This window comes from Physella acuta, unplaced genomic scaffold (assembly GCF_028476545.2).
Source record: "Physella acuta isolate Inbredline_101_S28 unplaced genomic scaffold, ASM2847654v3 ptg000385l, whole genome shotgun sequence".
NCBI lineage: Eukaryota > Metazoa > Mollusca > Gastropoda > Physidae > Physella > Physella acuta.
Window position 1 is genome coordinate 240,228 of NW_026731904.1, and position 16,332 is coordinate 256,559.

Sequence of the window (16,332 nt, forward strand, 5' to 3'; positions counted from 1 at the left end):
GTGGGCGCGTGTGGACGGGGGTGGGAGGGGAAGGGAGGGAGGGGGTTGAAAAATTACAAATTTTTGTGGATGCCATAAATGGATGACCCCTAAATAGATGATCCCTATGCCTAGTAAAAGAAAAATCTGCTTGAGATAGATTATAATGAGTTTTATTAAAAGTTGGACTGGTCACGTGACTAGATGCCATCTTGTATTTATAGTACACTTACTTCCTGTGTTTACGAATCTCAGTATTACTGAAACTCAATTGGATTATTAGCAGATCTACAAAGACTGGAATAAGCAAGAGCAAAGGGCTATTCATTTTTATAAAATAAGTCGTCTACATTATCTCAGCCTTCATGACTAATGGTGCACTCGCTTTTACTTTGCACGAGGTCACTCCCACATCCAGATAGATCTAGATCTAGGTTAGTTATTAACTTATATTTTATTATTAATACTACGAAGTGAAGTGAGTACTGAGGGCTAGGATTAGGGATATGATAGGTTAGGGATAGGATAGGTTTGGTAGGCCTAATCTATCGTTTTGGGTACGTAACATCGCCCGCGGCTAATAATGTACGAAAACGTTACCTCATTGTCTAGGCTTTAATAGAAGTATTAGGCCTATATTGTGATTTGTTTGTGTCAAATATTAGCCTATAAATTAGTCTGGCTCGTTGCTTGGATGGCAGGATTGACACTGTTCATCCGATCGTCATCAAACTTTGGGGAGTTGATTAGAACACTCCAGGTGAGGTTTCTGTAATTTTTAATAGGCCGATTCTAGTCGGAATAAGATACGCATGCGCAATGGAGAGAAACTACGACTTAGCGGCGATGTTTTCGATAGTACTGCTAGGGTTGTCGGTATCTGCCGAGATCGCGGTAAAAACATGACCCGAAATCTCCCATTACTTTCTGATACCGGGCGCACGAGATTTGGTTTTGCATACTAATAAGTTTTTAATTTATGGTAATTAATTAAGTTTAAAAGGTCATTTCCTAATGTTAAATGAAAAGTAGAATGGTTTTCCCATTGTTTTGATGGCTTAGCGATCTGATCGCACGCTGCCTCTGCTTTGGTCTTCCCCCTGTATGAAGGCTAGTTTCAAATACGTTGGAATCACGATTTTTTAAAAGGTTATTCTAGATGAGTGAAGATTACTGAGCAGACATATCTTATATATGTGGAAATGATATTTGTTTTTGCATATTTTGACGCTGACATTAGATATACTCGTTTAGAGATGGTCACTGTATGTAGGTCGCGTTGCCACCATTGTTATATTTTTTCATCCCGATCTTCCGGCCTTAAGTTTGATCAACTAACAACAGCATTCTTATGGAATGTGCAAACAAATCTCCTAATTTTTTATTTCAAAATATATTTACATACCCATCTTTAGTTTTTTCAGCTCTAGTTCTAGTTTTGCAGAATATGTTTTTCCTAAAATCCAATTTTGTCAGACTAGACCGACAAGAGTCAGACCTGGATCTAGGTTACCTGTCTGTTGCTAACACTAGCATTATGCTAACTGTAATTTTAAGTATTCAAGTTCTACTTACCCTTAGATATAGTTATATGCTGAAAATCAGAATCCATACACAATTCACACATAAAAACATTGATCTGATAACTTCATTTCACTTATTACAAAATGGCTTTTATATGGACTCTACTTCACCTGCCCAAAATAACAAGGCAGTTATAGACACACTACAGTGTTCAAGTCATTTACTTTAGATTTCTGACTATGGAGTTCTTTCATTCACTGTATTTATTAATGAGGCAATTATATGCACATAACAGTGTTCAAGTCATTTACTTTAGATTTCTAACTTTGTAGTTCTTTCATTTGCTGTATTTATATAAAATAGGGCTTTAGAAACATTTTCATATTTGCGCAGCACACAGTTTTTTGGGGTTATGGGAGGAAGCCAACACAAAAATATAACTTCTGTATTATTTTTATTCATTTCAATAGCATTTACAAGTTCTATATATCATTCTAGTTAAACTCTGCAAATATGAACAAAATACAACTGCAAGTAAAATAACTATGCTCAATTTATTCAGGTATACCATGACTTGTCACAATTGGCCAATGCAAAAGTAAGGGGATTCCACCCCTCACAAAAAAATTCGCTAAAAAAAAACTATTTGAGCTAGACAGAAAATCTTTTTTGTTTTGTTTTCATATAGTTGAGCTCTACAAGAATATGTAATTTTTATTTTTATATGATGATTAGTGTTTTTTTACCAAAATCCCTAGTACTGCGCATGCGTGTGTTTACAACCGCAGAACCCTAATACCAACCCTATCCCTAGCCCTAATCCTATCCCTAACCCTAGCCCTAATCCTATCCCTAACCCTATCCCTAATCCTACCCCTAACCCTCATTCTAGCCCTAACCCTAGCCATAGGTCACTGCGCATGCGCAGAACTATCTTTTGCCGAAAAATCTTATTCCGAGTAGACACTTCGTTTTTAATTTTGCAAGGTCGGTGCACCTGGAGGATGCACTTCTTCTCAATATATGATATATTAAAAAAATAAGTTCGACGCCGTTTATCTGAGTGCCATAAAATTTAAGGGAGTTGATGAATACTCCAGAGAAGGTTTCTGGGGGGTGGGGAATTAAATTTCGCACTGGCGGACCCCAGCAGGATGTGATTTGGCACCCTGGTCTTTTCCTTGAGTGCTATGGCCACTACGTTCGTTCTAAACAGTATAAGATAGGACGTTACAGTCGCTCAATTAATTGAATCAGAAGTGTCCGCTGGTAGAGTGGGATTTGGCTGCGAACAAAAATTTCTCTTTTGGCCCCCAACTGGGCTGCTGAGGGCCCTGTAATAAATTTTTTTTAAAAATCAGAAAAATTAACCAAGGCAGATTATTAACTGGGTTGTTTCCTTTTGTCTGTAAAAAAATCCAAACAGTTTTGTCAAATTGCGAATGATGCAATTAGCATCTATTTTTAGACGATCCAATCAGAAATTGAGATCAGAAATTAAGATTGAGCTTCTAATAATACCCCATTAGTAATGTTAACAAATTTTATCAGTCACACTGAAGTTTATAACACGTCAAATTTTTACTTTCTCGTATATACGAAGTATAGAGAAAGTCTTGTAATCATGCAAAAAAAAAAATCGAGATTTTTACAAATCTCGACGTTTTACAACTCACTGATACGGAAAAACATAATTTTGCAATCTTGTCTGTGTGTCTGTCTGTGTGTAAACACGATAACTTGAGTACCATTACAGCTAGGTTGATGAAATTTCATATATAAGTATTTTATCAAAATCGTAGATCCTGATAAACTTTTGAGCGATTTCCGATAACCAGAAGTGGTACTTTTTCTACTTTGAATTTTTCAAAATCCTATAACTTGAGTACTATTTCAGATACAAAAATGAAATATCACATGTAAGTAAAAGATCTAATTCTCTACCTTCTATCAAATTTTGAGTAATTTCCGTTGACCAGAAGTACTAATTTACGCTATTTCCAATTTCTCAAAAAATGCTTGTAAATTTATAAAGTACTAATAATATTGCGCACTATTATGCACATTTTTTGTTTTGGCGTTCGCTTGGTGCGCAGTTCTTTTATCTATGAGATTCTATTCTATTTTTAAAAGTTTAAGTAATTAAAAATCATGTCTATATTCCAAGTTATATAAGAATATTCGAGAAAGTTTAGGGGAGATCACTCCCGGTTTATTTTCTATGTGTTAAAGAAAAAATCCTGTTGATTTGTGTAACTTAAGTGAATGTCGCAATCCGCATCATTGTTTCAGGATGCTATGTGGCGCACTGGGTTATCCTGTGAGCACTATGGCGCCTATGTTAATTTTAAGGAGCCAGGGGCCTTACTTGTCGCCTCTGCGGTAGTGAAATTAGGTGCTCCCGAAAGCGCCCCTATACGTCACTGACACGTGGGCGGTCACCGAAGTGTGTTCTACCTCGTTATTTCTGTGAGTGATTAACGTACTCTCAAGGTTTTTATGAGGTAGTGAAGGTAAACCAGTGTCCCGATATTTATGATTAAAGCGCAGGCATTGTTTACATTTAAATAACTCAGTTTTAGAAAACAAAGTCAGGCGTCTAAGAATATAGGATTGGTGTTTTATATATATTTAACTCTGTTAAATTTTTTCATCCCTATAGTCTTTCCAAAAGCAAAAATTTTAAAAATTTTGTAAAGGGGATTAAGGCCATTTTTAGCGCAATTTCCATACGGACAGTTGCGATTATTAACTCGTCATTTCTGGATGGATGAATGAATGGATGGATGGATGTGTGTCCGCAGCTTTAAGTCGTATCTCCTCCTTAACGAAGCAATATCGAGGACTAGTTCCAAAAGCAAATATGTTAAGCAAGTTCCGACGATGATTGTGGGCCAAAAAAATTCCCGGAATTCCTTCCTGGATTTCCCGGAAAAGCAAAAAAACATAGAACAAATGCAGTTTTTGCTCCATATCTCGGCAACCAGACCACTTAGCGACTTGAAACATTTACCAATCGATTCCTGCCATAATTTAGACCAATATTGCTGAAGAAAGTTTTCAAAAATATCCTTTCGTTCGGTCACAAAAAATTAATTAAGAACATTTAAACTGAGCATCGTGTAGGCCTAGGATGATTTAAACTGAGCATCGTGTAGGAGTTTATATTTATAGGATGATATTTACAAAAAATTAAAAATTGTTATGGGTAACATAAGGAAATTGCGCTTAAATTGTCACTAGACTTTTTATTAACTTGTTTTAAAAGAATAGTTATAGAAATAAGCTATAAAAACTGGTTTATTTTGTAAACTTTGAAATAAATACTAACAAGTTTATTTTTTGGTGATATTTCTGTGTAATCATGTTGTTAAAATTGTGATTTTCGTGGATTTTTAGACCTCAATTCATTGAGATTTTAAAAAAAATTTCAGTTGAGTGAGTATTTAATCAACATTTTGAATGTGATGATGATGATGTAAATGTAAATATTTTGGAATTCCTTGATTGTTAAGCAACAAAATTTATGTATAATTTGTAAATATTTGTTACTTCAAAAATTGACCCTGAAAGTAGACATTTGAGAATTGGATCTGTTTCCTACCATATATCAAATATTTCGTAGATATCATACAGCAAAGTTGAACTATGTTTTCCTCATTAGTTAAAAACTGATTTTTAATTTGAATCCTGTGCTGTGTTGCTGAAATCCAGACGTTGATTAATATGTATAATATGTACTATAATGTCCTAAAATGAAAACGTCTATAGACTTTCAAGTGGGACCAAAATCAAAACATGACGCCCTGACCGCAGTCCGACTGAAATCCTCTGCTGTGCTTCGAATCGGCGTCCCTAAACAGATGATGCGTTACACAATTTATTATACACATATTGAGTTTACGTACTACAACAGAAATACAGATTAGATGTAGACGTATACAGCGCAGGGTTCATCGTGAAAATATATTAAATACTTTAGGAGATATTGTACAGCAAAGTTGAACTAAGTTTCCCTCGTTAGTGTTAAAGGCTGATTTTTTTATTTGAACCCTGCGCTGTATTGCTGAAATCTGGACGTTTATATTAAGTATGACTTTTTCTACAATACTATCAAATAAACCCATCCATACATTTTAAAACTAAACAAAATTAAAAATTAATGTATCGGTCGCTTACAGACTGCTTATTCTGCTGTGTCAATCTGCACACCATGTGACACACCATGTCTGGTCACATAATGTTAAGTGCTTTATTGGATGATAACGTAACAATTTTTAAAGATAGATACATGAGTCTCTGTGTTGGACTCAACAGCTAATGCCATTATATATAGATCTATAAGCACACAGGGATGTTTCCCAACTTAATCCTAACCCATTGAAACTGGAAAAATAAAAATAAAAAAATATACGGCATCAGGTTAATTGTTAAAATTAATCTTGTTTAAAATAAATCTGGATGGCTACTGTCCGATCAAACAATTTTGATGTGTTTAGTGCGACGTAATTTCTTTAAAGTTTGAATTTTTTTTCGCAAAAATGTCTTTCAAAATAAATTTGACTACAAATTTTTAAACGCTCTAACAACTTGGAGGCTACTAGCTTGCCGAATCAACCAAAACGGATGGGGAATGGGCACCCCACTGACCATCGAACATTATTGTATAACAACACCTAACGTAATACCCATAGCTTAAGTAAGCCTTACACAAACAGCAGAATTTTTTGATAAAAAAAACAATGATTAAAAACACTTAGTTTATAACATAAAGTCATCTAAGATACCTTTCTGTTTTCTTATCTAGTGGTATTTGTAGGAATAACTAATGAATGAATTAATTTCTGGCAATAAGTAAAAAGATCCTTCTTTAGACCTAGAGATTCATTGGTCAGATGATGTAGAGTTCAGGTTTCTTGACCTCAGCATAAGAAGGAATAATGCGGTTAGCACTATGCCCACCACCTACTTTAGCTAATATTAGTTAGGTACCCATCTGAGGGATATCAGGGACATTCCACAGACTTGAACCTGGATTAAAATCCTTTTGGGTTTGCAGTCTACCGCTAGGCCACTCTATCCCCACCATAATGTATGGGATAGAATTAATTGAACACATTTTTTGTTTCAGAGCAGGGAGCCATGTCAATAAAGTTGGCCTCCAGCGGTAGTTACAATGTACGAGCATCAGAAATGGCTCACATTCCAGAGCGCACCCCAAAAGCTGTGACTTGTGCTGTACATTTTTTGGATGACACGCTGGAGACCTTTGAAGTTGATGTGAGTTTTTTTTTAAATCCCATAGATTATTTATTAATTCATTTTATTTTGATTAGTTTTAGACTAGTGAAAAGCATAAGTTTAACAAAACCAACGTGTATAAACTATTTGAACCATCATCTGCAGCATAGAGAGCTGTGGATGGCAACCTACTTATCCTCCTGTAGAAGTGGGGAGCAATAAAAGGTCTAATTAAAAAATATTACAAAACACTAAGCAATTTGAACAGCATTACTTGTTGGCCAATATATGTATTTAGATTTAGGAAAGCAGACACATTCATGACATTTCGAATTACCATGTTATAATAATAGGGTTCCATCTAAGTGGAATTAGAAAATCTATTATTCATTTTTAATCTTTTATTTGTATCTTAAGTATTAAAATTTGTATTTGAAAAAGAGTATTGAATAATCCACTTGGATTTTTTAAAATACAATTTTTAACTTCAAAATTCTAATTTAATACAGAGTTATAAGATTCCAATTTTTACCAATAACTGTACACCAAACCGTTGCAGTTCTATTTGATTTTTTTTTTCAACTTGCTGTCAGTTAGCATTTTTTTGTGTGGCTCTTCTTCTTGAACAGAGTTCTTATTAAATTGTAAACTGTCGACACTCTATTTCTTGGACCTTAGTTTACTCTACCGCCCAGATGACCTGGGGTGTGCTGTATGGAAACCTAGAGTGTACATTAATCAACTAATGAGGCAGAATAGCACTCGGCAATAGCTTAGGTGTCAGGGGCGCTCTTTTGCAGGAAGTGGATTTGACCCCCTGGTTTGATTTTAGTCACTGCATGAACTGGCCCACTAAGTCCCTAGTGTAGGGGGCGCTTCAAAACAAATTTAGGTGCCTTAGTGCTTGTTTGGTGCTCTTTAATTTTTTTCTTTAAAGTAAAAGTTAGCATCATGGTGCTAGGGAGCACCAACCCATTCACTTGACCTAATTATATTTTACTTGAGTGCCTGTTACAGTTTAGGCCTACACGACACATTTTATACCGGTTCTCCAAAACGTTACCTATCGTTTATTTATTTGGCCCTTTTTTAAAATGCAATAAAAGCAAGCGCTGTAGTGTATTTTTTAGACAACTGGCCTTGTTTTTTAATGTATATAAAGTTGGCGCTATATTTCATTCTTGGAGCTTAGTTGTTGAGATGTGGGTTTATGCAATCTACCGCCCAGTTGTCCCAGTTGTCCCAGTTGTCCCAGTTGTCACAGTTGTCCCAGTTGTCACAGTTGTCCCAGTTGTCCCAGTTGTCCCAGTTGTCACAGTTGTCCCAGTTGTCACAGTTGTCACAGTTGTCCCAGTTGTCACAGTTGTCCCAGTTGTCACAGTTGTCTCAGTTGTCCCAGTTGTCCCAGTTGTCCCAGTTGTCCCAGGGCACATTGTGTGAAATCATTGAAAGTCATTTAATCACCCTTTATAAATTAGTGTCATAGTTTGATAGAATGCTCCTTGGTGACAGCCTGGGTGTCAGGGGTGTCTCTGGACACTGACAAGACCCACTGGCTACACCATTGCAGGATATGACCCCCATAGTGCTTAAATGGTGAGTGTGACCAGAAAACTGCGCACAGAAAAGTGTGCAAGTTCATTTTTTGTTTTCTTAAATAGAGCATTTATAGACATTAGCAAAGAATGAGCACATGCATAGTATCATAGTAAAACACTTTTCCATGATAAAGACAAAATTAAAGTGTATTAGTATAATTAGTTTGCATTTGCCCAGCTTTCTGGGAACGACTCATAGGTGAGCCCGTAGTTGTTCTGGTAACTCTGACTCGTGGTGTTTATCTGTACTCTTCTTCCAGGGCACCACATGATGACCTGTTTGATTTAGTCAATGATGATTAGAGTAGCCCTCCACTTTCATAGTGCATGGCCTCGTAGTTTTTTGGGAAACAAATACAAATTTTAATGAAAATCTATGTGAAAATATGGAAGCTTGAAAAAAATGTAATGTAACCCTAACCCTTAAAGTAAACATAACCATACCCCTAGACTATCCCAAGCTTTGTCCATACAACTCTTACCTATACCTAACTTTACCTATCCCAAGCTTTGTCATACAACTCTTACCTATACCTAACTTTACCTATCCCAAGCTTTGTCCATACAACTCTTACCTATACCTAACTTTACCTATCCCAAGCTTTGTCGTACAACTCTTACCTATACCTAACTTTACCTATCCCAAGCTTTGTCCATACAACTCTTACCTATACCTAACTTTACCTATCCCAAGCTTTGTCATACAACTCTTACCTATACCTAACTTTACCTATCCCAAGCTTTGTCGTACAACTCTTACCTATACCTAACTTTACCTATCCCAAGCTTTGTCCATACAACTCTTACCTATACCTAACTTTACCTATCCCAAGCTTTGTCCATACAACTCTTACCTATACCTAACTTTACCTATCCCAAGCTTTGTCCGTACAACTCTTACCTATACCTAACTTTACCTGTCCCAAGCTTTGTCCATACAACTCTTATCTATACCTAACTTTACCTATCCCAAGCTTTGTCCATACAACTCTTACCTATACCTAACTTTACCCATCCCAAGCTTTGTCCATACAACTCTTACCTATACCTAACTTTACCTATCCCAAGCTTTGTCGTACAACTCTTACCTATACCTAACTTTACCTATCCCAAGCTTTGTCCATACAACTCTTACCTATTCCTAACTTTACCTATCCCAAGCTTTGTCCATACAACTCTTACCTATACCTAACCTTACCTATCCCAAGCTTTGTCCATACAACTCTTACCTATACCTAACCTTACCTATCCCTACTTGTATCTCTTTCTGTATCTGAAGGGGGGAAAATTGATGTGTGTGTGGGGTAGTGTCCTACTGCAGTTGTCTACACAAGGGAAATAGACCAGGGGTCTAACAGCAGGAAATGGCAGGAAATTTGTTGGTATTATGATAGAGCAGTTCGTTTTCTATGGTACCATTGAATCAAGGGTCCTCACTTTGTATGAAATATTAGTTAACTTTTCATTTCATGTTGTTTCTATGAAATTTTATCCTTTGGAACTGACTTAGACAACTGAAAATCTAACAAACATAAAGTATTTATTTAAAAAGTGCCTATTATCTAACGGCTAAGTTTACGTATGTGTTTTCTACTCAAAATTGACAAGCTAAGGAAACTGTTATTAAATTCCTTTCTGGCTATTTTTTAATTCTCATTATAAAAAAGGAAAAAAGTGCTTATCATAAATTATACTTACAGAAGAGAGGAAAAGCTCAACAATTACTGGACAGAGTATTTGAACATTTGGAGCTTGTTGAAAAGGATTACTTTGGTTTGCAATACATGGACCAGTCTCCTGGAGATGATACATTGGTACTTCAAGCAAATTCAAAATTCTACATTCTATTTTCATTTCACTTAGAATAATTAGATTATCTACTACTACACTCATTTATGATAAACAATTGTCTAGTATCTTAATTCTAAAAGTTGTGAGTAAGAATTGGTATTTTACCACATATCTTATAATTTACCACTATGTTAATAAAAAATTACATTTGTGTTTAGTTACTACTACTTTTTAGGTATAAAATAAATTTCTTATAAGTTACTGCTTTGTTAGTCAAAATAAAACTTTAATTTCTTACAGCGTTGGCTTGATCCATTAAAAACTATCAAGAAACAATGCAGAGGTAAGGAAGCAACTATTTTTAGGTACATTTTATTATTATTTTTGTGTTGGGTTAGAATTATACAGTTAGCTGAATGAGGCAAAGGTGCTATGAAAGTATTTTCTAGGAATTTAAAAGTTTGCATCACGCTCTTTCCTCTACTTCTTTGTCCTTACTTGTAATATTGAAGGGAATTTCCTTCAACATGAGTATTGTTTCAATGTTGATTCCAACTTTGTCTGATTTTATTTCTGGATTTGTTTGTTTAGCTATGAACAGTTTACAGCCCATCCGGCCCCAATTTGTTTTCTTTTATGTGTAATTTAATACAAACATGGATATGACTTTTCCAATTTTTAGTGGAAATAAGATTTTTCTGTTTAAGTTGATATTTTCCTCTGTTAATTTCAGTTTCTCTGAATTTGTCCACCAATTTGTTTTTCTTTTTGCCATTATTTCATTTAAGTCTGGCCTACTGCTACATCTGATGTTGCTAGATCAGGGGTGGGCAAAGCTTGCGGGCCACATGCGGCCCACCACACACAGAATTTTTTGTGGCCCGCCAGACATTAAAAAAACTCCGCCTTGAACTTAGATTTGCTTCATGTCCGCAAACAAAAGTTCGTCTAGTATTTTTTCTCCATTTTAGCGGTTATGTGAATGCGCATGCGCTGTCACTGAAAATAGTCACTTTTCCGGTTTGTCAGTTTTCTTTCAGTTTTATCTATGCATCAGTCAAATTTAAAAAATTCCAAATTAAATGAAGCCATGAACCCTCAGAAAAAGCGTAAAATTGGTGATGAATGCCGTGTGTTTAATGAAGAATGGACACACAAATATTTCTTTGGTAATACAGACAAGAAAGCAGTGTGTCTACTGTGTCATGAAATGATGTCTGATGTTACGAAAACCTTTGTAAAGCAGCACTTGACTTAAAGCCTGTGATTGAACCTGTTGTAAGTGTGGTTAACATAATCAGAGCTAAGGCACTCAACCATCGACTATTCAAATCAATGCTTGAGGATATGGAGGTAGATTATGAAGATGTAATTTACCACAACAGTGGGAGGTGGTTGAGCTTGGGCAAAGTGATAAATAGAGTCAACTTTGACAGCGCGTCATTTTAAATGGTGCGACACCCCCCCCCCCCCCCCCCCCACTAAAATCTCTACCACTAAGTGGTCCTCGAGTCAAAACAATTGCCCACCCCTGTGCTAGATAAAGATTAAATCAAGGTCAAGTTTCATTTAGGGATGTGACTTTTCCAAATTTCGGTGAATTTCTTAATTTTTCTGAATTCTCAAATATTAGTTGGAATTTTCCGCTAATACTTTCCATTAATATTTTCACAAAAAAAAAAAACGGAAAAAATGATTCTAAAGTGCTGTAGTTCTTTATAGGAAAAGTACATCTCCTGAGACTTGTTCCTCACCATTTGTCTCCCATGATAGTTAATCATGCTAGATTCTCTATAGCCTAATTTAGCTATCATGCTAGATTCTCTATAGCCTAATTTAGCTAACATGCTAGATTCTCTATAGCCTAATTTAGCTATCATGCTAGATTATCTATAGCCTAATTTAGCTATCATGCTAGATTCTCTATAGCCTAATTTAGCTAACATGCTAGATTCTCTATAGCCTAATTTAGCTATCATGCTAGATTATCTATAGCCTAATTTAGCTATCATGCTAGATTCTCTATAGCCTAATTCAGCTACCAGTATTTTAATTCAGTCTCTGTTTTTAAAGCTACCACTTCTTTGGTTTCTCTCTGCCTTCATCTTTATTTCTCAACCTGAAATAATTTTGAAATCATTACAAAAGGTGACTATGAGAACTAGACAACCCTAGGGTAGCAATGGTGACTCATGTGAAATCACCATGACCTAGAATAGTTGATACTACTTGTTTGGGAAAAATAAAAGTGATCGCAATCACAGGCTTACTGATTTGAAAACTAATGTGAACTGACTGTGGCCAATCACAGGCTTACTGATTTGAAAACTAATGTGAACTGACTGTGGCCAATCACAGGCTTACTGATTTGAAAACTAATGTGAACTCACTGTGGCCTCTACCCATCAACCATGTCTTGTGGTGAAAAATGCGACACCAAATATTTTTAATTGCATTCTAAGGATATTCTAGAAGCACAAGTAACGCTGTGGCTAGGCTGCTCTCAAAGTGGATATTTTTGGCACAAAAGTTTTTACAAGTATTAATTGCAATACACTTCTAAAAATAATTAGCAAACCCTTTCTAATTTCAGCTAATCTAGTCAATTGCATTATCACATGAATTTAAAAATTTCAAGTAGCAATTTAATGTTGAAGACTTAAATTCATTTCAAATATTGTTACCATGTCCATCCCTTAGATTATAAGACATAATTAAAATTTGAAAACAAGAGTGATCATTACTGTTTAAATATAATTTATTTTCTATTTTGTTACTTTGTAAAATTTAAATTTGAAAAAATATTGTTTATTAGGGATACTTTATAGTAACATGAACATTACCTAAAAAAACATATTAGCCATCCATTTATGACATCCACAATAATTTGGAATTTTAGACCCCCCACACGCCCCCTTTAACAATCATAATAATTGTAAGTATTAGCCTCCTAGGTTTCATGACCTCTATCTCTGTTTGCTTTATTTCTTGTTTTATACCAAAAAAATTACTAAATGTATAAGACATAGTAAGTGTTGGTGCAAAGTCTGGAAAATGCCTTGAAAAGTAAGTTTTTACTTTATAAGTCTAGAAAACCATTAGTTTTTGTGCTGGCTTTTAAATAAAACTTTTCCATGTTGTCCGTTAGTCTACAGCTTGTAGCTGTAAACTTGTATATTATCAAGTGAATGTGCTAAGACTATCTAAAATAGTTTTTTATTCAAAGAGTGATCGTGCATGGTAGGTCCCACCTGTTTATAGTGGTAGGTCCCACCTGTTTATAGTGGTAGGTCCCACCTGTTTATAGTGGTAGGTCCCACCTGTTTATAGTGGTAGGTCCCACCTGTTTATAGTGGTAGGTCCCACCTGTTTATAGTGGTAGGTCCCACCTGTTTATAGTGGTAGGTCCCACCTGTTTATAGTCATAGGCTTGGGGTCCTGAATGTACCAAATGTCAGTTCAATATAGATTAGTACATGGTTTGGGGTCCTGAATGTACCAAATGTCAGTTCCAATCTAGATTAGTACATGGTTTGGGTTCCTGAATGTACCAAATGTCAGTTCCAATCTAGATTAGTACATGGTTTGGGGTCCTGAATGTACCAAATGTCAGTTCCATATAGATTAGTACATGGTTTGGAGTCCTGAATGTACCAAATGTCAGTTCCATATAGATTAGTACATGGTTTGGGGTCCTGAATGTACCAAATGTCAGTTCCATATAGATTAGTACATGGTTTGGGGTCCTGAATGTACCAAATGTCAGTTCCAATCTAGATTAGTACATGGTTTGGAGTCCTGAATGTACCAAATGTCAGTTCCAATCTAGATTAGTACATGGTTTGGGGTCCTGAATGTACCAAATGTCAGTTCCAATCTAGATTAGTACATGGTTTGGGGTCCTGATGCCACCATCCAAGGGAGTGACAGGAAACTGCTTGACTGAGGAAATCTCTGTCTGGTTAATGGAACAGTCTATTCAAGTTCTGTGCACTGGGTGGCACAGTCTAGAAGGATTGACACCAGATTGCCAACAAATTTTTTATCTTATATAATTTTTTTGAAGGGTTTTATGTGTTTGTTGGGGGTGATTTTAATATAGAATAATGGGTTCCTCAGACCTATTGAGATGACTTTATGTTTGTTATTGCAGGTCCAGTATATGAATTCTATTTTCGAGTTAAATTCTATGTATCTGACCCAAGCAAATTAGCAGAGGAATATACAAGGTAATATAGTTCAAATAATTTATAGTAGCTATCCACTGCAGGCATCTGTAGTAAAATTCCCACGATATAGCCTTTTTCTCTAAGTTGTATAATGCCATTTTTAAAGTTGGTGTGTGTGTTTGTGGCTCCACAATTCATAAAATATTAATTTAACCCACTTCCCATTGTCCAATTGAAATTGGGCACAGAGGTAGATCTAAAAATGCAAGAAAATTTTTAATCTCATTTGATAGACAATTAGGCATCAAAATGTAATATAAAAATTATTATACTCAATAATAAAATAAGGGTGGATAATAAAATTTAAAAGAACCACTACGTTTGCTTGATGGGAACCTTTTTCATGGTAGTCAAATTCAATGACTTAAACGCAGAAAATAATTATCACCTTATTTACAATAGATACATTTTTTAAAGGGAAAAAAGGTTTTATTATATTCACAAAATGCAAAAAAAATCAAATGAACAAAGTGTACCAAAAACAAATGTTTGTTTGGTGTACCTTTCTAAAGCTATATGCTGGTATGACTAAAAATAAAAGTTTCTAGAGAAGGAAGCTTTGTTCCCACTAAAATACTAAAATGTATGTCAACATGACATCAAGGCTCTAAAAATGGACATTGTGTCCCCACAAAGATAAAAAAAAAATGGATGTCAACATGACCTCAAGGCTCTAAAAATTGACATGGTGTCTTGGGAGAAAACTGCAGAGGAGAAAAACAAGTGTAGGAACACCTAACACAGAGGAGAAAAACAAGTGTAGGAACACCTAACACAGAGGAGAAAAACAAGTGTAGGAACACCCTAACACCTAACCCAGAGGAGAAAAACAAGTAGGAACACCCTAACACCTAACACAGAGGAGAAAAACAAGTGTAGGAACACCCTAACACACAGGAGAAAAACAAGTGTAGGAACACCCTAACACAGAGGAGAAAAACAAGTGTAGGAACACCCTAACACAGAGGAGAAAAACAAGTGTAGGAACACCCTAACACCTAACACAGAGGAGAAAAACAAGTGTAGGAACACCTAACACAGAGGAGAAAAACAAGTGTAGGAACACCCTAACACCTAACACAGAGGAGAAAAACAAGTGTAGGAACACCTAACACAGAGGAGAAAAACAAGTGTAGGAACACCCTAACACCTAACACAGAGGAGAAAAACAAGTGTAGGAACACCTAACACAGAGGAGAAAAACAAGTAGGAACACCCTAACACCTAACACAGAGGAGAAAAACAAGTGTAGGAACACCTAACACAGAGGAGAAAAACAAGTGTAGGAACACCTAACACAGAGGAGAAAAACAAGTAGGAACACCCTAACACCTAACACAGAGGAGAAAAACAAGTGTAGGAACACCTAACACAGAGGAGAAAAACAAGTAGGAACACCCTAACACCTAACACAGAGGAGAAAAACAAGTGTAGGAACACCTAACACAGAGGAGAAAAACAAGTAGGAACACCCTAACACCTAACACAGAGGAGAAAAACAAGTGTAGGAACACCTAACACAGAGGAGAAAAACAAGTAGGAACACCCTAACACCTAACCCAGAGGAGAAAAACAAGTAGGAACACCCTAACACCTAACACAGAGGAGAAAAACAAGTGTAGGAACACCTAACACAGAGGAGAAAAACAAGTGTAGGAACACCCTAACACCTAACCCAGAGGAGAAAAACAAGTGTAGGAACACCCTAACACCTAACACAGAGGAGAAAAACAAGTGTAGGAACACCCTAACACCTAACCCAGAGGAGAAAAACAAGTAGGAACACCCTAACACCTAACCCAGAGGAGAAAAACAAGTGTAGGAACACCCTAACACAGAGGAGAAAAACAAGTGTAGGAACACCCTAACACCTAACCCAGAGGAGAAAAACAAGTGTAGGAACACCCTAACACCTAACCCAGAGGAGAAAAACAAGTGTAGGAACACCTAACACAGAGGAGAAAAACAAG

At 35.9% G+C, this 16,332-nt stretch overlaps 1 protein-coding gene across 4 annotated transcripts in view; it reads left to right on the plus strand.

Moving 5' to 3' along the window:
* Positions 1 to 201: 201 nt before the first annotated feature.
* LOC131942048 (tyrosine-protein phosphatase non-receptor type 4) overlaps positions 202 to 16,332 on the plus strand; it is a 172,178-nt gene continuing 156,047 nt past the window's right edge. For all 4 annotated transcript variants that reach the window (XM_059301720.1, XM_059301722.1, XM_059301723.1 and 1 more), the window contains exons 1-5: positions 202 to 405; positions 6,633 to 6,783; positions 10,043 to 10,156; positions 10,434 to 10,476; positions 14,287 to 14,362. In XM_059301720.1, the coding sequence (XP_059157703.1) occupies positions 6,646 to 6,783; positions 10,043 to 10,156; positions 10,434 to 10,476; positions 14,287 to 14,362 (371 nt within the window). In that variant the 5' untranslated portion in view covers positions 202 to 405; positions 6,633 to 6,645. The remainder of the gene's footprint in view (positions 406 to 6,632; positions 6,784 to 10,042; positions 10,157 to 10,433; positions 10,477 to 14,286; positions 14,363 to 16,332) is intronic.